Source organism: Xiphophorus hellerii, chromosome 1, assembly GCF_003331165.1.
Source record: "Xiphophorus hellerii strain 12219 chromosome 1, Xiphophorus_hellerii-4.1, whole genome shotgun sequence".
Lineage (NCBI taxonomy): Eukaryota > Metazoa > Chordata > Actinopteri > Cyprinodontiformes > Poeciliidae > Xiphophorus > Xiphophorus hellerii.
Genome location: NC_045672.1, coordinates 14,877,120 through 14,896,562, shown reverse-complemented (window position 1 = coordinate 14,896,562; position 19,443 = coordinate 14,877,120). Strand labels below are relative to the sequence as shown.

The window sequence follows — 19,443 nt, the reverse complement described above, 5'->3', positions numbered from 1 at the left end:
TAAGAACTTAAGAACAAGCTCTGAAAAAAAAACTTTGAAGAAACCAGACCAGCAGGGGCGACTTATGGGCGACATGGACAGTCATGTTGTGAGAGCGGCATGAGAGCCCCCCCTAACAGTACTTATGACTATTATATAGAAGAATAATTGTAAAATTTAAACATGAAAAATAAAAAAAAAAACCACTGAAACTAAAACAAATACAAAGTCAGAAAATCTAAAAAAAAAAAACAAAAAGAGAAACTGATGAAACGACCAAGAGGTCAATGATAACTTTAGAGGTACAGTCCAAAAGGAAGGCCTGAGAAGTCCTGTTCACGATCTGCCATAAAACATGGGATTGGGACGCAGCACACATGCGTCGAAAAGAACACTGCTCAGGTGAGACTCCAAATACAGTTTTCTCTTCACACAATAATACATAGTGGTGACAGCATCATGCTGCGGGGATACTTTTTTCTTTGTTTTACCTGAGACAGGGCAAATGGGAAAGTGAATGAAGGCGAATGCAGGGGGAGCTTGCTAAAACAGCTAAGAATTGACAAAACAGAAAATAATGACATAAATCATATCTGAAATATGCAATCTCATGACATACAGCACGCTCTTTGTGCCAACATGGAATAATGAAATATAAATACCCAAAACCCCAATCAAACTAGACACATGCAGCGGACACGACAATAGGGAACAGTCTAAACAGACAGACAGACACAAACAACATGTTTTAATTTTACATGCAGCTACCGTGTTAGATATACCTACATCAGCTTTGATTAGGATTTGGTAAATTATTATTTGTTAACATTTTACCTTTGATAAATAAATAAAATTGATTTTGAGTGTCTAGAATTAGTTTTAAATCACGTTGTCTGTATTTTAAACCTTTTTCTCTCCCTCTCTCAAGTCAAGACAGAACCCTCCTTGTCCATCTTGTGGATGTCCAGCAGGTGTCGCTGCCCGCAGGCTTGCAAAGCCACACAGCAGCAGCAACAGAGTGCGTGTCTGCCTGTCACCCAGGGGCCCCGTGTCAACAGCAGAGGGAAGAAGAAGACAGACGCGTACAGGAGGAAATCAGAAAATAACGGCGCTGCAGAAATGGACCTGCGCTCTGAGCTGCTCAAGTCCATATGGTACGGTTTTACTGCCTTGGATCTAGAGAAGAGTGGGAAGGTGTCCAAGTCTCAGCTGAAGGTGAGTGGAGGGTCCTCTAACTTGAAGATGGGGGGGAAACAAAGTGATCTTTTTGTGTGAGGTGAGGATTGACAGACATTGTGGTGTTGCTTCATTTCCTACAAGGGTTCACTTTCAACCGGTAAAAGTTTGTCAGTTTTACAGGTAAATTTAACAAATAATTGCTGTTTACTAAGAGTATGTTCAGCTGTGTACTTCAGGAAATGAGAGCGAACTGTCTGATTTCCATCACATTTCCTGTGCAAAGCAGCTTTACTTTAAACTGCGGCAACGAGGAACAATTTTGTTCCTTATATTTCCAGTGAAATGCTTACAGCGCTGAAAAGAAGGCACAATATGCACCTCTGTGTGGCAGGCGGGCAGCACGAGTTTGCTCTGTCTGCATGTGAATGGGCTCCGTCATCATCAACGCTGGGCCTCAATGTGCCATCTTGTAGTGCAAAGGGACCTCTGGCACTGGAGAGCAGCCTTGTTGAATAGAGTATGTGCCCAGCATGTACGTCAAACAGGACATTGTTGCATGTGAGGGCAAGGACAAAGTGGAAACATGCTGGCGATTGTTGCGTCTCGCTGTAGGACTTCAATAAAGCCACTGTGCTTCTTTCTCTCTCTCTTTTTTTTTGTTGATCTCATTGTTATGTCACTTTTTCTTAGCGTGGCCCAGGCTCTGTTTTCCAGCCACCTCTACGTTTCTGCAATGTTGCCCAGAGCTCCTGGCTTACAGCGAGTCAGCCTTATGACTTGGCTTATCCCACCTCCACCCCTCCATCGTCGGCATCATGCAGCTCGTGTACAGGCACCATGTTCTGTGTGGAGGCGAGCACTTTGCATTCTGTGGCCTCAAAAGTTAACAGACGCTGTAGAGAACTCAAGGCTGGAGACAGGATGTGGTTATGGCTCTGCACACAGAAACTAGGTGCCTGATATCATGCAGCAGATGTCTCAAGATGTTGCACTCCCTTGGCGACAGAAATAAAACAAAGAGGAAAAAGTTGCGCTTGAATAGAAGCGTAATACTGTAGTGGCAACTCCACATTAATCCAATATAAACAGATCAAATTAGATATCTTTCCTCCCTTTACTCTTCATATATTTGGTGCAAAATCTGCTAAGAATCTGTCATTTTCCTTTTCTTAATTTCACTTTTCGTGAGGTTACACCGTCCCAGACTGCAAACAATTAGCACCTCTGAACATGTTAACTTCATATGGTTGGACAACATTAGAGCCAGGACCTCATTTTCAGACTCGGTTCATCCCTTTTCTGCATGCTGCTACAGGAAACACTGCTCAGAAAACGTACCAATACTGTACCGCCAAGGGAAGTGCAAGCATCGAGTGTCACACACATGGTGCAATATGAGAAGTTGTGTGTTATTAGCTCTGACAAAACTATTAAGCACACTTTGGATGTGAGGGGTTTTAACGAACATATTAATAGAGCACATAAAAATACTACTGTATACTTTCAAATGTATTATCATAAACAAAACTGCCCTTTTCTTGGCCCTCTTATAGGCATAAAAGAGCAAACACTGTTTAGCGTGAAGTGCCATTAATGAGGTTTATGCTAAATTTTACTTCTGTGGGCATTGAATAATATTTTGTCCAAAACATGAAGAAGTATCATCTGAAAATTTGCTAAAGCTTTGAGCCCGATTAATATGAACAAATACAGGATTCTAGCATTTTCTTGAAACGTCTGGATTGTTCTGGTACATGGAAAACGTATTTGAATTTCCACATTTAATTCCATATACCAGTATTTTAGAGATAAAAATTAAAGTTTCTGCCTATGTTGATTTATTTCCAGATGGCATCCTTTATCTTTGATTTGCCATTTGACAAGTTTACTTTTAGTCAAATTTATTGATTGACTGGGTTTTTTTTATTTACCGACAGAACCCATGGATAAATGCAAGCTCATATAAAAGTAAAAAAGACTTCTTAATGCTCTTAGGTTCTGGATTTTAACCAAACTCTGTTGCTCTCAAGGAAAAAAATACCAAAAAATGCTAACTCAGAAGCCAACCTCATTGTGTGCATTTTATGATTACTGGAAAATCATTATAAGTCCCAACTGAGGAAACATTTTAGTTAGTAAAAGTATATAATTTAGAAATAGATTTGTAAGAAAACTTCAAAAATATTAGCAGGAGAGTTAAGCATTGACAAATCATCTAAATTCTCCCGATACATTAACTCTGTCAAAATAAGAACTGCTGCTGTCTATAAATGTGCAACAACACGTACTTTGTTCAAGGTCAAGTAGATTTGGGTAACTGGATATTGGATTCAAAAACTACCACCTCTGGCAAAGAACCAGTAACACATTTTTCCAGTTTTTTGCTTTGCTTTGCTGGAAATGTTGTATGTTTCTCGGTGCAAAATAAGTAGCCACAGCGAATAGTACAACACTCACTGTTTAATTGCAGTTTAATCAATTAGACGATGTATGCAAAGAGGAAACTCCTCAAGGATCTGTTTATTTTGTGAGATCAGACAGAATAGATTTTTAATGCTCATTGGTTGTGACTTTTCAGAGTATCTTACACTGATGTTTATTGAGGATTGTGTGACTTTGTGGGCGTGTTTAACGACTCATAAAACACTGCGTGAAACTTGAATTGTTCAGAGCAATGCATAGGTGGTGATCTGATATGCCGATCTACTTTCTGCAGCAATCATTAAAACCCAGGACTCTGTCTGATCTGTCTTTGTTAAAGTTTTTTTTTTCCATTTCTCAGACCTAAAGAAAAAGAAATGATCAAAAATCTGAATCAGAAAACTATCAACATGACTGATCAGGTCTTTTAAGAAAGAGCATAGCCTTCAAAATAAAACCCCACGGATTTCAAAGGGTTAAAAGTAAACTATATTGCAGCAGTACAGAAGTACTAACCATGTTGGTAGCTTCCTGCATATCCTCTTACATAATAGCAGTTTTTCTAAACATTGTATAAATGCATGTTTTGCATTTGTAGTCTGTTACAGGCTATCAGAGGGTTGAAATATAAGTTACATCTCTTACATTGCTGCATCTCAGTATTAAATAATCTGTAATGCACAAAACAAACATAATTAATCCGAATACATCTCGAGAATATCAGACTTTTCTCAGGACATAAAGGGAAAAAATACCTTTAGAAAAAAGCAAAAGTGTGTTATCCTGCCAATCAACCACACAGCAGAGTCACACATGGCACCAAAGTTCACAGATACTTACCTGAGCAGAAAATTTCACATTTGTTTTATTTTACTAGCTGCTTTGAGAAACATAATGTAGCTCATGTTGAACAAACATGGTAAATTTATCTATTTCTACTTGCTGTATTTACAATAAATGTTTGATTTATATTCTTTTTGCTGCACTATGGCTGGAAAGGCAGTCAGCCGTAAAAGCCAAATTTAATGTCTTTCCATGCACTATTTTCTTGATTTTTTATTTTTTATTTTTTCCAGCTTCTTGCAGATTTTTTTGTACTGTTTTGCAAACTGATGAGTGCAAAAAAGACAAACATCTGTAACGTCGTCTTAAAACTTTCCTGCCTGGTTATCAATCTGAAACATGAACAAAATCGCATCTAGTAAAAGGATGCAGAAATCCGCTAAAGGGAAAAGACTTCCTACAACAAAATAAAAATAGCTAAATATGTTTTATCTCAGCTTTATCAAGTGATCTGTGGATGAAGTTCAAAGTAGCAATGCGATCATCTCAGAATCTGAACAGAAAAACAGTTTTGAAAACTTTCAGCAGGTGTGATGCTCGTTAAACAACATGCTGAAATCATACTTATCATGCATAATATTGCATTTATAGTTGTTTTTTTTTAAGTTGAAAAGATATTAAATGTCTGAAAGTTACCTCAACAGGCATGGGATCTCAGTATCAGAACCTGCCTAATATAGGCACTGAAAAAGAGAATTTGGCACCAAGCTGCTCAAAAGTACTTAGATTAGGAAACAGCAGGAGCTATTCATGATGTTTGTACAACAGTTTGCAGAAAATGTAAATTTTTTCTGCTTCAGCCAGTGATTTTGAAGGCTAGGATGCAGCTGAAGTAAAAAAAAAACAAACAAGTTTACTCTTAGAAGAAGATGTTGTCCTTTGTATTGGACTAGCATTTCTCAATATGGACAATTCAAGTCTTCTAAAAATCTTTCATGTGATATTTATTCATGTATTTTCTTTAATCGTTACAGCATCTTGTGAACTTGTTTCTTTCTGTCTCTAAAGATCTGGATAAATCTTATCTTTGTTTGAGTGTTTTAACCCTGCAAATTTTTTTTTTAACGCTGCGTTTACAAAAATTGATAAGATTGAACCGTTTTTATCAGTTCCGTAGAAATAAATATTCTCTTCTGTTTTATGAAGGTTTTTTTCTCTTTAATTTTTCAGGTTCTGTCTCACAACCTTTGCACAGTCCTGAGCATCCCACATGACCCCGTGGCTTTGGAGGAGCACTTCAGGGATGACGACGATGGCCCAGTTTCCAGTCAGGGCTACATGCCTTATCTCAACAAATACATCCTCGATAAGGTGCACACAGCACAGCTTTTATTTCTCCTGTTGTTTCAAGAAGCTCTAGCACATTTTTAATCGCTATGTCTGTCTGCTGCTTCAGGTTGTGGAAGGCTCCTTTAATAAGGAAAACGTAGATGAGCTTTGTTGGACTCTTACGGCGAAGAAGAACTACCAGCCAGACAGAAGCAGCAACTCAGTTCTGCCAGACCGGGATGCTTTTCGACTGTGGTGCCTTTTTAACTTTCTCTCCGAAGACAAATACCCGTTGGTTATGGTTCCAGATGAGGTGGGTTCAACCAGAAGGTGGATAAATCTTGTGGCCGTTGCTGAGCTGTGCTCTATCGCCATAGCGTTGCTACTGCACACCTAATTGTGAAGTTGGATTTTCAGAAAGCCACTGAGCTGGCAGCGGGTGAAACTTTACTGCTTTCCACCATGGGACACGGTGCACTTTTCGTGCCGCAATGTGGGCTTGTTTCTCACTCGTAAACACCCGTTTTGGCTTCCTGTCATGCGTTTTTTTTCACCCGCTGCCAAGAGAAAGCCCCACATTTCAGGGTCAGAGTGTTTGCTTTAACTCGGGGTGTGAGAAAACATCAGTCAGCTTTATTTTGGTATGTTTTTCACTCAGGAACCACTGTACCAAAATAATGCTACAAGGAGACCGACAGTGTTACTATATAGGTTTGGCAAAAAAAAAAAATAGTGTGGTGAAGCCTTATATATTTGCGTATTTCATCCTAATTATTCTTAAATACATGCACAGTACAGTTAGCAAATCAGGAAACATTTCACTGTATGTCAGTAATAATGTAGGCAAAGAAGTGATTTTTTTTAAAATATGGTTTTGATAAGAAAAACTTAAAACTTCAGCAAGAACAAGCTTAAATCCCAAATGTTCAATAAGATATTACTTTAATCAAAGTTGCATACACAGAGACTCCTTTTAAAGAAAATGTTTTTGTTGCAAACACCAGCGGCTCAAGCAGCTCTTCTCCCTCTTCATTCAGGTGGAGTACCTCCTAAAGAAGATATGCATGGCGATGAGCATCGAGTTCAACTGCGTTGAGCTCGATGACTTCTTCTCCCAGGACTCGGGGCATCAGAATGGCATCACCGTCTGGGTTTTTCTCCAGATGATGAACTCTGGGAAAATAACCCGAGCCATCGATAAGAGCATCATCAGCATGGCGATAGAGGAGGTGTACAGGGAGATAGTCGGCGACGTTCTCAAAGAGGTAGGCGGACAGAAAAGTGCTCCCTTTGTGCCACTCTTTAGGTCCGTGACGTTATATGTGTGCATTGATTTGGATTCAGGGTTACCTGTGGAAGAAAGGGCAGCTAAGGAGAAACTGGAAGGAACGCTGGTTCACTTTGAGGCCCAGCAACCTGTCCTACTACACCGGAGAGGACCGCAAGGACTGCCAAGGGAATATAGTCCTGGACGGGAACTGCTGCGTGGAGGTAAGCGGAGAACATAGCTGTTTTTCCTGTTTGTCTGAAAAAAGGAAAACTAAAGGTGAGGACTTCCCTAAAATGCAGAAAGTAATCCAGAGAGGACAGTAAAATGGTTACTTGATACCTAACCACTTTTATATACTGCGCGTTTCTTTAAAGTGTAGTTTTTCAAAACAAAGCAGCAGCTAAAAAATAACTCAATGCTCCCAGACAGAAATAAAATGTTTAGATGGGATATTTCTTGAAAGTGGTTTCTAAAAAGAAGTGAATCCTTTTAGACTATTTATCTCCTGGCATCTCTTCACCTCGGAGCGGTGCTGTTGCAATTTGATGTAAAATGAGCAAACTGTATTTTTGAAACTTGTTTAACCTGTTGGTATCATTTACCTTTACTGCTCATATCTGAGGGCACTCGATGGTTTCAGATATCTTCAGATCACTGTGACTCAGCTGGGTTCTCAGAAACAAGAGTAAAACGAAGCAGACAAAGGCTCTCAGAACAACTTTTGTTCAAGTCTTTCTCTTTCTGTGATTAGGTAACACAATTGTGTTTGTCTGATTTTTGAAACAATAACATTTTGCAGTAGTTAGATGCATTATATTTTGGATAAAGACATGGTTATACCTTGTTGTATGGTGACAGTTCAGATCAGATAATGTCAGACTCCACACACACACAAACCCACAAGGATATTTTGAGCTGCATGATCAAAATAGTTTGATTAAAAAATCCCGGGTTATAATTCTCTGCAGCCTGGAGAGGATAACAGACAATTTAACAACACAATTTTACTTCCTCAAACCACGTTTTCTTTATAAATCCAGTTGTGCTGATATTTCCAACAAAACAATTTCACATACTGTATATATATATTTTTTAGGAAGTTCAGATCTGGGATCTGCATGCAGAAATATTATATAATTATTTAATTACTGAAGCAACGGTCTGTTTCCAGTTGACCAAAAACACTCAGCTGTGATGTAGGATTTGTTTTTTCAAACTTACGAGACTTGTACCAACATTTTAAATGAATGTTGTTGATATTCTCTCCACAATCTACAGTCTAGTGTAGCGTCATCAGTGATCAGCCAAGAGAAAACACTTCGCCTAACATCCAAACTGCTTCTTCAATTCAGATCATGACTGGAAGTAAGAAGTTTATAAGTTGTACTCAGAACAATCACACTAATATGACCATAAAAGTTAGAATTAGGACACTGGACCCAGGCTGTGTTGATCATCCAAACATGCCCCTAATGATGCAATGAGAGTTGTTTTGGTCACATGTCCCAAGCAGTGAACAAACCACCTGGGAAGATGAGTCAAGGCTGCAGGTTAGATGGTAGAGAGATGAAATCTGAGGCCGCCTTGACAGGTAAAATGAAAGAAGTTAGAGAGGTGGCATATCCACAAGTGACAAGAGAAGAAGTCCAGTTGCCCTCTCCTCAGGAACGTAGCAACTCTACTTTCTATGTCCACCTAACTTCAGATTTAACTGATCGGATTAAGTCTACATAAATAAAACCAAAATCCCGTAGCAATCTACAGGCGTTTTTCTGTGATTTATTTGGGTCAAGCAATAAAGCTTTGCTGGCAAATAGCCTATTTAGCCAGTTGGCTGGACTTTTCCTGCTAACGTTCCTGAACACTCCTGATATGGATTTTTGAGTCTGAGGTGTTTAATCTCAAGCAGAGTGAAACATTGTGATGATGGATTATTTTAAATACACTGCAAATAATAGTTTTGGCCAGCTAGATGAAATTAAATGAGAAAAGAGAAACTTGAGTAAATATGTTAGTGAAGTCCAGAAGTTGTCATCAATATTCAATTGCATGTTTTTCTAATATCCAACAGCTCTAATACATGTGTGTTTAGGAAGGTGCTCCAAACCTGAAAGTGACCACTTCTTAGAAAGCAAATGAAGGACTTCTAATGACAAAAACCACAAAACTCAATTTCTTTTGTGATATATTTTAACTACAATCTTTCAGAATAAAGGAGGTCCAAATTACACAGTCCTGGCAGCTGCTTGCTATAAATGTTTTCAGTGTTGGAGAGTCCTTTCAGTGATAATACAGAGACCGAAAAGTATCAGATCAATGATAATACTTGTCCTTCAGTTGAAGTGATTACAACAAAATATGTAGTCTGAGTGAGAAACCAGCAGAAATGCAGAATTTCTGTCACTTTTGATACAAGTTCATGGCAGGTATCTGGCTGAATGAGGCACAAAGTATGGTACCCTGTTTTGGTGAGTGTAAAATCATGCAACATTATAATATAAACTTATATATATATAAAACATTTTTATGCTTAATTGGTGTAAATAAAAAGCAAATGTCATCTTAAGGTGTCCATAAGACTAACAGGTCCAATTTCTATGCAGAAATTTTTCATCAGATTAATTCAAGACGACAGAGCAGTAATATAAAGAGATTCAAACTCAAATACATGAATTCCAATTTAATTGTAGTTCTAATAGAAATGCAGTCTGTAGCGCCACCTAGTTATGAAAGTATCAATCTAAGCTGACTGCATTGAGGTTGTGGCAATATGGCATCCTGAGCGAGCATGTGGTGACAGTGGAAAGGAACAACTCCCTTTTAGCAGTAAGAAACCTCCAGTTAATCCAGTATAAAAAGTCAAAACTATCTAACCCGACACCAAGTCCAGACGAAGAACAGAGTGATACAAGAAACGTGGAGTAAAGAATCTTGGAAGAGAGACAGATTGCTGACGTTAGCTAGCTAGCTTTGCTAACATCACTTACATATAGTTTACATTTCATAGTTTACTTTCTAACTGGCGGTAAAATGTACAAGTCGCTTTATGCTTTCTTCTTTCTGCATGTTGACTTACAGACATACTCTCTACAGTAGCCACTTAGTAGTCGAATTGTATTGCTGAAAATTTTGGAGCCATTTTGTCCTGCTCTTAAAGAACTACTTCTCATTTTCTTGGAGTCTGAGTTAAAGAGGTTGGGGATGGATGACGACGTTAACAAAAATGCATATTTAGCAATGAGTCACATGATTGCTTGGATTCGAACCGGGACATCCAATAAAAGCAAGGATGTCAATAAATAAATTTGACAGTATTACCAATATTCGCTTGACTGAACTTGAAATAAAATCCTGAGTCCTCAAAGTCCGAGACCAGGACAAGACGGGGTATAAATGCGTCCGAGACGAGACTGAGACCATCAGTCTCAGTCTCGTCTCGGACTGAGACTGAGACGAGCACTACAACACTAACATGTATAAGTTAAATTCTCTACATTTATGTGTTTGACCAGGTGCTGCCTGACCGAGATGGCAAGAGGTGCATGTTTTGCTTGAAAACCTTGTCCAAAACCTATGAAATGAGTGCTTCGGACACCAAACAAAGACAGGAGTGGACGGCAGGTCAGAGAGGACGCTTCTGTTCTTTTGAGTCGCACAGCAAAATCTAAAGACCTTGAACTTCATCCTCTTCGTCTTCACAGCCATTCAAACGGCCATCAGGCTGCACGTGGAGGGCAAAACGTCTCTGCATAAAGATCTGAAGTTGAAGAGGCGAGAGCAGCGGGAGCAGCGGGAGAAACGGCGACAGGCCAAAGAGGAGGAGCTGCAGAGGCTTCGGGCCTTGCAGGAGGAAAGGGAGCGCAAGCTGGCGGAGCTGGAGCTCCTGAAGGAGGCGCAGAAGCAGGCGCAGGTCCTGATGGACCAGGACGAGCAGAGGAGACGCCAGCAGCACGAGCAGCTCCAGCGCACCCTGGAGATTCAGCTCCGCGAGGCGGAGGAGGTGAGCAGGGCAGGAAACGGAGGAGAGCATTTAAAAAGTAAAAAGGAGGAACTCCGTTAACTCTTTTTCTTCTTTTCCATCACTCTACAGGCCAGAGTTAGCATGCAGGCAGAGATGGCTCTGAAGGAGGAGGAAGCAGAGCGGCAGAGGAAGAGGATCCAGGAGCTGGAGGAGATGCAGAAGCGTCTGGAGGAGGCGCTGCAGCAGGAGATTAAAGCCAGGCTGGATGAGGAGGGATTCCGTTACGCTCAGGCGAGGTAGATGTTACAAAACACATGCATGCAATGCAGCTGTGGGCCAAAGAGCCACTTTTATGTGGAGACAGTAGATTTCAAGCTCTGGGGTTCATGCTGGGTTATGTTCCTGAGGAAGTCGGCCTGCATGGCAGAGGAAGTTGGCAGCTGTTTGTCTGAACTTGGTGCTAATTCAGCTGAAAGCCTCTGATCACACAGTTCACCTTGCACATTTATCTTATCTTTCATCCTCAGGTTACTGGCTGAGGAGGAGGAGAAAATGAAGGCCCTAATGGCCCTGCAGGAGGAGCAGGAGGAGTACATCCTGAAGACGCAGAGGGAAAAACAGGAGCTAAAGCAGGAAATGGAAGTCAAGTCTCGGGCCCTGGATGAGGCACAGAGGCAGCTGGAGGAGGTCCGAGCCAACAGACACAGGGTTGACCAGGATGTAGTGGTGAGTGGAAAACACACACACACCCACACACAGCCCATATAAGTCCTTCATTTCTCAGAGTAAAATGTGTCAGAACTCAGAGCTAAACTTCAACAAAAGACAGGAAAATATTCCTTTAATAGAGTGTGATTCATTTATTTTATTAGCTGGAATTATACATGTTTGATGATGTTGTTTGTAATACTAAAAGGCAGTTGCATCATTTCAGTCAAGGACTGACAAAAAGCCCAAAAAGCAGCTCTAATTGCCACAATGAATAAGATTAACTTGAATCATGTCTTGGTCAATAATCGAGCGGAAAATGCTGACGGCAAACAAAGGGATTCTTGAAAAAACAGAAACTAACTTTCTTTTTTGAGTTAGACAGGACCTCCTGTAAAATTAGAGTTGTACTACTTAATCAGACATTTTCTCTCGATCTGATTCACTATCGGCACATCAAATACTGGAAATCTCTTATTTTTTATTTAATCAATGTTCATCCATCCAAGTAATTTGATTGAAGTTGAAAAACAATTAGATAAACGTTACCTTTGATCCTTTATTACATAAATGGCTCTAATTTTGTAACTCCTTTATTTTCTGTTGGATTAAAACTTCAACCCTTGTCAAAGAACCTGCAAAACATTTTTCCCTGTCTTTGAAAAAACATAATCCAGCGAGAAAAGGCCTAATCTGTGCATCTCTATGCATATTTTTGTTGTGTAAGGTATTGCAGTGAAAATTAAATAAAGAGACCTTTATTTAGGTCTGAACAACCAGGACTATTATCACAATATTGTAACCTTCAGAATTAGAAGTTTAATGATGACTTTTTTTTATGTTTTTGTAAAATTTTTCAACAAAAATAATGAAAAACAGGCATCTCAAAGCACTTACCAAGACAATCAGATGCAGTATATGTGTAGAAATATGTAGTTAAATCTGCCATATTGTATATACAGACTCAGATTTACTTATATTCCAGTTTTATCCTAATTATACAATAAAATTAAGTTCAGTTTATTATGCCAATTGGTAAAAAAAACATGTGTCTATTTAAAGAAACCCAGCCAATGAGTCAGTGACTTTGCAGGAGTCTGTCCCACTAAAGCAGGATGTGGCGACAGTGGACGGAGTCGTTAACACTGCATCGTCAACGTGCATGAGGCAACGGCAGGAGAGAAAGTTACTCTGAATTTCAGGGTTGTGAATTAATCAGAATATCAATCAAATTATTGTGTAGCTGACTGTGACTGGTGGATGGTCATACTGGTTTCTTCCTGTTAAGAAGAAAGACAGATGCTTGCTCAGGATGTGGGTTGTGAGCTTCTCTATCGAACAGCAGAATCATAATTACATAATATTATAAAGTCAGTGTGATAGTTTAAATATTTTTGTACTGCATGGAATGACATCAAAATATGATTTGGACTGATTTGATGAAGTTGTTCTCTGCTGGTCTTGTAAAGTGAAGTGAGGTAATATTTTGTGCTCCTCTTGGTTAAAAGATGATTTAGAGGGTTTCTCTCTTCCCATGATAGGCTGCTCAGAGGAAACTTCGCCAGGCGAGCACCAACGTCAAACACTGGAACGTCCAGATGAACCGACTGATGCGGCCGATTGGACCAGGCGGTAAGCTTGGATCTTAGTTTAGGGAGCGCTGGAGGCTGAATTAAATGTTCCTTTTGAGATGTTCTGGTTAATTTCACGGTGTGTTTTAGAGGAATTCTGGTTAAATTGCCTCTGGTGCTCATAGTTTGCCTTCATAGTTTTCTAAAATCTAATCAGTCCCGTGTAAGGAAATGTGGCTTTATGACATCTATAAATATACAAGCAGGGTGTTGCTTAGGGTTATTTTAGTTTTGAGGAGTCATACTCTCTCTTATTAGCAGAAATCAGAACCACAATCAATGAATATTTAACATAAGGTTTTATAAGAATAGTAAACAGATTGAATTATACATGATGTTTTAGCTGTTTGTCTTCATGATCAATGGTGAAAATACTGATATGTGTTTAAATATGTGGGTTCAAATAAATTGCAGCTGTTGTCAGATACAACATGGAAGGAGGAAGGGGTGAGTTGGGTCTGAATTGGGGATGTTTGCTGGAAGGAGTGAACTGACCTGCAGCCATTTTATCTGCAGTTGCAGCAGAGAGTGTCCAGTAATGCAACCAACGGTGTCAGATATTAAAAAAATGTGAAGCTTGTCTAACTAAAGTTACGTAGCAAGATATTTTTTTCTCACACTAGAGACAACAGAAGTACCAGGTAAAGTGCTCTAAATATTTCTCATGACTATTGAAGATTTATCAAATCTTTTCTTTGGACTTGGAATGCTTTTTCACTCATTTTCAGTTCAGTATGCGGCCATTTTGACTGGAATGTTATTTTGTTTAAGCCACTTTACTCTGACCTATGACTCATTGAGGCATGAAAAGGCTGCCAAGCTCAAAGAATGAAGCAGTGTTTGTATTGACACATAACAGACAAGTTTGCAAAGAGCCATTTTCGAATTGAATCTTAAGACTCTTTGTGAGTAGCAGCCTGTCACACGGACACAACTTGTTCCCATTTATTTCGCTAAATCCATTGTAAAATTTCCAGAAATTACTATTTTTGCTTCAGAAGAGTCGTGGATCAGCTAAGAGCTGATGTACATTTTCAGGCCCAGTATCAGGGTGCTGGATTTTTCCTGTTGCTTCATGACATGATATTCAGATATTTATCATCTGCTCGAGATGACGAGACTTCTTCTTTCGTCTCCTTTTTTGTACACTTTCTGTCTTGTTTTAGAACTCAGCAGCATAATAAGGTCTCAGGAAACATGATAGAAAGCAGACAAAGTGCAAAAGAAATCTTTGAAAGAGCTTTTAAATGGCTGAACTTCTTTAAAGGATTTTCAGGAAACTCCATGGAAGCAAATTACACAAATTCTACTTTACTTTTACATAGAAGTCTACAAAGTAGGTGTGACTCAACTCAGTTTTAAATATACTTCCTCCATAGTGTTTTTTGGGGTTTTTTTTTACTGTCTAACATATTAATTTCCTCTTTGCCATTTCTTCCGCCCAAACAGTTCATTATGTCCTCCATAGGCTTCACCAAAATTCAGGTTTTTTCTTCTGATTTCCATTGTTTTTTCTTTACAGAGAAAAGGCCGTCTCTGGGCAGCTCTTTCCAGACCTTCCAGATCCCGACACAGCGGGACCCCGGGTTGCGTCTCAGAAGGAAATCTGGATCGGAGGATCAGAGCGAGGAGAGCAAAGAGAACGTGGACAACAGAACCGGGTGCGACTTGGAGAAGCGGCACTCGCACGCCTCCAACGGAGACATGGACATCCCCTAAAAGCATGAATCATAAGAGCCTGCTCTCTTTTACCCCGATGGCGTTTTCTAACAGGAAGCTTAGTGAGACAAGTGTGAAAGGCTGCGGGACTTCTGCACTTAAAACTGAATTTTCATTACTACTGTTTTTATTGCAAGATGAATTTACTGACCTCAAATCCAAAACAGTAACCGTTTGAGACATTTCACAGAACATTGCTCAACTAATACTCCTACCACTTCTTGTGTGAGGCCTGATGTGAACAGAGAAGATACCTTGGTGCAAGTAAGAAGGGCCTCTAAGTTAAAAAAAAAGAAAAAAAAAAGATCCAGGCTGATGTTTTAGCAGTGATGATTACAGACGGGTCGTAAAGGAAGTTCATCCTTACGTAATGCAGAAAGCTATCCCTGTGTCATTTTTACATATGTAATTTTCTGATTTGTTTTTTGGAATGTGAATTTTTGATGTACAGATCTGTTCCAGTATTAGTTTATAGCATCATTTCACTCCTGACAAACAGGAAATAGAGAGAGAGAGTTAGAAAGAGAGGGGAGGGGAGACAACTTCCTGTTTCTAATGTCACCTAACCTAACATGAGTGTAAATAAAAAAAGTGAATCAATGTCTTAACTACTTTAAAAAAATTTCTCTTTTATGAGCCTATTTATGTGCAACATTGAATTTCCTACTCATCACACACATAAAGTGCCACCAGTAATGCATTTATAAAAGGTTAGATGCAATGACATTTTTTTTTCTTGTACAAGTGAAAAAGTAAAATGCCGTGCAGGTTTCAGATTCGATGGTTTACGCCCACTCGGCTTTGCGTGAGCTGCAAGCCTGCTTTACTTTGAATTTGGGCTTACATCATTTGTCGGTTTGCAGTGTGTCACCAGTGACTAATTTGATACCCTTTGCTCATATATCCTGAGCGAACGGGGACATCGCCTGACTAAATCCTCTAACTACAGAACATACATTTATGTTTTAACCAGAATTACCTTTAAATAGGGGTTCAATTCAAACGTATTTCATTTTTGACAATGTTTTAAGGGAATTTGATTAATTATTTGGATTTGCCGTTACAAAAATAAGTGCTTTATATCAAATTGGATGAATTACAGTTATCTCTTAATTTACATCAGAACTCATGTCCTTAGTCATGATGGAAATGTTTTTAATAATAATAGAAAAAAAAAATCTGCGAGTAATGGCTATAACAAAAAAAAAATCTAAATATTCATATCTCGCATCATGTTTATTACAGCATAACTAAATCTACAAGATTAAGTGTAAAAGTGCATTTTTAATTAAACTATTATATTAATTCTTCCAGTACTTGGTTTCTGGAATAAAAAAACCCCATGATTAATCAGAAATCTGCCAAGGATATTTTTTAATCTTGCAATGTGAGAGCCTCACGCTCGGATAATAAAACCAAACCAGTCCTTGTTGATCATTCGAGCTATTTGATGTAATTTTTTTAAGCAGTGCATAAACTCAAGAGTTAAGCTTGACATGCAAGATGACTCTGACTGCAAAAAAATGTTTTACATCTCTTGATTTTTACTTAAAGAGTTTGTTATGCAGGATAAAATTTACTGTGAATACAACATGGCCAATGCAAAAACATAGGAGCGATTTTTTTTAAATACAATTTGTCCTGATTAATATAATCAATAAAAAAAAAAGACTGTTTGTGATGCAAATACTGTATTTCAAAATGTCTTCAATGCATTTACATTATTCCCACAGTTTACACATAACCTAAAGCATGCCCTGACTTGAACCCAGAAGAGAATGACAGAAGAGATTTGAAAATGGTTGTATAAATAAGACACATTTCCAAGCAAAAGGTGTGCCAGGCCCTAAGGATCAGTCCAAAGAAGGCCCACGGCTGTCATTTCTTCTAAACAAGCTTCAGCAAGTCCCTGTAGTCTGACTGTCGCGAGTTGTTTCTGAAAAGTTTCTACTTTCAAATGATTTTACAAGCTTGTCATTAGATAAGATGAAAATGATTTGCTTATTTCAGGAAAACATGAATAATTGTGGAAGAATTTGATTTAAAATTTGGTAATTTATAATTCAGTCTAAATGAAAGATTTAAACTAGACTAAAAAATAGTCCTTACATCCAAGCTAAGAAAGAATATTCGGTATTTCCAAACAGCCAGGCTAGAGAGGATGTTTTTATTCCTATTTTATGATTGTTTGAATTTCTGTCATTAATAGATATTTCAGTTTCGTTGTGTAATGCTGCCAACTGCACAGTGCACAGTGGCGCAGTTGGTAGCATTACACAACGAAACTGAAATATCTATTAATGACAGAAATTCAAACAATCATAAAATAGGAATAAAAACATCCTCTCTAGCCTGGCTGTTTGGAAATACCGAATATTCTTTCTTAGCTTGGATGTAAGGACTATTTTTTAGTCTAGTTTAAATCTTTCATTTAGACTGAATTATAAATTACCAAATTTTAAACTGCACAGTGGCGCAGTTGGTAGCACTGTTGCCTTGCAGCAAGAAGGTCGATTCCCGGCCGGGGTCTTTCTGCATGGAGTTTGCATGTTCTCCCTGTGCATGCGTGGGTTCTCTCCGGGTACTCCGGCTTCCAAAACCATGACTGTCAGGTTAATTCTCCCTAGATGTGAGTGTGTGTGCATGGTTGTTTGTCCTGTCTGTCTCTGTGTTGCCCTGCGACAGACTGGCGACCTGTCCAGGATGTACCCCGCCTCTCCCCCGGAACGTAGCTGGAGATAGGCACCAGCAACCCTCCCGACCCCATTAGGGACAAAGGGTGAACAGAAAATGGATGGATGGATGTGTAATGCTAAAAAGAGCAAGAGAGACAGAGAAGAAGAGTCCCTAGTGATGCTAAGCAGCATTCCATTGAGTACATTGACTCATTAAGTGTGGTAAAAAGTACAGAGACAAATTAAATATATCAATATATCTAACTTGTCTCTCTAAGACAAGAATGCTATATGTTTAGCAAGATATGAAAAAATCTTGCTAAACATTTCCCTTCACTGATAACTGCAGGTAAAATAGAGGCTAACAGTAGTCTAGCTAAGCTAACTAAGCTAACAGGTTGCTAAGTTAACACCCTCCATTCCCCCCAACCCAACATATGTTGCCCCTTTGTGGGGGAGTTAAGGACGAGCACATATGCCAGTTTCCATCGCTCCATCATCATGAGGCAACAGTTTGTGATCCATAACACGATGCTGATGGAGTTTGTCTCACCCTGCTCCTCATTTCATAACCCCATTGAGGAGTTTTTACCACCATGTACATGGAAAGTACAGGAAGACTGACCTGTAATATCTACAACACTGCATGTCTAGTTTTCCTTAAGGAGATTGTCCTATGTTCCCATATCTACTTTTGTTTTTTCTCTTCTTTGTGCTTTGCAGTACTGTATTTTAATATGACACAATGACATGGTCTATCAAACTGTAGATGCGAATCTTATCTGCTCTCTTGCCATTGATCTCCAACAATTGCAATTTACAATACTCGTAATCAAACCTTTAGCAATCGTTTACAACAGAGCATCCAACATGACTAAGCAATTTGACTGTCAAACACAATGACACATGGACGTGTCATACTGATGCACTGGCATGTTCATTGACACAAATATTTTTGTCTCAGAGATGAACTAAGGCTTTTGGGAAAGAGACTGAGAAAATGTTTTGAGAAATGCAGTTATTATTTTGCAAATGTCATGATTCAAAAATGCACCAAAACAACTGAGAGAAACAAAAGCCTCTCCACAGCATGATACTTCCAGTACAGTGTGTCACTGCGAGCATGGTGAATTCAGAGTGATATCCACTGTTAGTTATCCAACCCACATACTCATCTGATCAGAACGTGTTTTTCCACATCTTTGTTTTGTCACCTATTTGGCATGTTGCAAACCATTAAACAGCACTTCCGACACCCTTTGTTCCACATACCGTTACCGTTTTTACATAAAGACCTGATTTTTTTAAAGTACAGGACTTACATTGTTCGATCAACAAAATTTCCTAAGGTGTGGATCTCTGTAGCTCCCCAACAGTTACCATGGGTATGTCGGCAGGTTCTCTGTCTGATCTCCTCTTGCCCAGTTTAATCTTCTCCTACACCTGCGACTCGGCAGCTCATCAGGCAACCAGTATAAAGGAACTGGGAGGACTGGACCCTCACTGCAAGGTGGTCAGCAAGCTGTGGTAAATCTACTCTCTTGTTCTATGAATTAGCACGCTTTGAGTTTCTTACTGTTTCCTTGCCTCTCTGTGGTTGCTGTAGCTTCAGAAGATTGTTGACTTCCCTTCTAAAGATAGACTGCCAGTATTCATCTCGAGTGTGTTTTCCTTTAGGAGCTTCTCCACCTAGATGTCATCTGTTTGGGTCTGTACACCCATCTCACGCTTTAACAGACGTCACGGTGACATACCTGGTCATCAGGACCCAACTCCCTCAGTGCTGCC

At 39.2% G+C, this 19,443-nt stretch overlaps 1 protein-coding gene across 1 annotated transcript; it reads left to right on the top strand.

Moving 5' to 3' along the window:
- Positions 1-1,013: 1,013 nt before the first annotated feature.
- Positions 1,014-15,588, top strand: LOC116726654 (differentially expressed in FDCP 6 homolog). Its single transcript, XM_032573477.1, has 11 exons — positions 1,014-1,194; positions 5,593-5,733; positions 5,819-6,004; positions 6,729-6,956; positions 7,036-7,182; positions 10,474-10,582; positions 10,663-10,961; positions 11,052-11,218; positions 11,450-11,648; positions 13,172-13,262; positions 14,784-15,588. Exons 1-11 carry the CDS (start codon positions 1,099-1,101, stop codon positions 14,978-14,980), a joined length of 1,860 nt encoding a protein of 619 aa, XP_032429368.1. The 5' UTR covers positions 1,014-1,098; the 3' UTR covers positions 14,981-15,588.
- Positions 15,589-19,443: the final 3,855 nt, after the last annotated feature.

What these genes read in the sequence shown, in the direction of transcription:
- LOC116726654 (XM_032573477.1), top strand. Translation starts at nt 1,099, where the DNA reads ATGGACCTGCGCTCTGAGCTGCTCAAGTCCATATGGTACGGTTTTACT. An exon ending in AGCTCCGCGAGGCGGAGGAG is followed by an intron (nt 10,962 to 11,051) that starts GTGAGCAGGGCA and finishes ATCACTCTACAG; the next exon opens with GCCAGAGTTAGCATGCAGGC. An exon ending in GGGTTGACCAGGATGTAGTG is followed by an intron (nt 11,649 to 13,171) that starts GTGAGTGGAAAA and finishes TTCCCATGATAG; the next exon opens with GCTGCTCAGAGGAAACTTCG.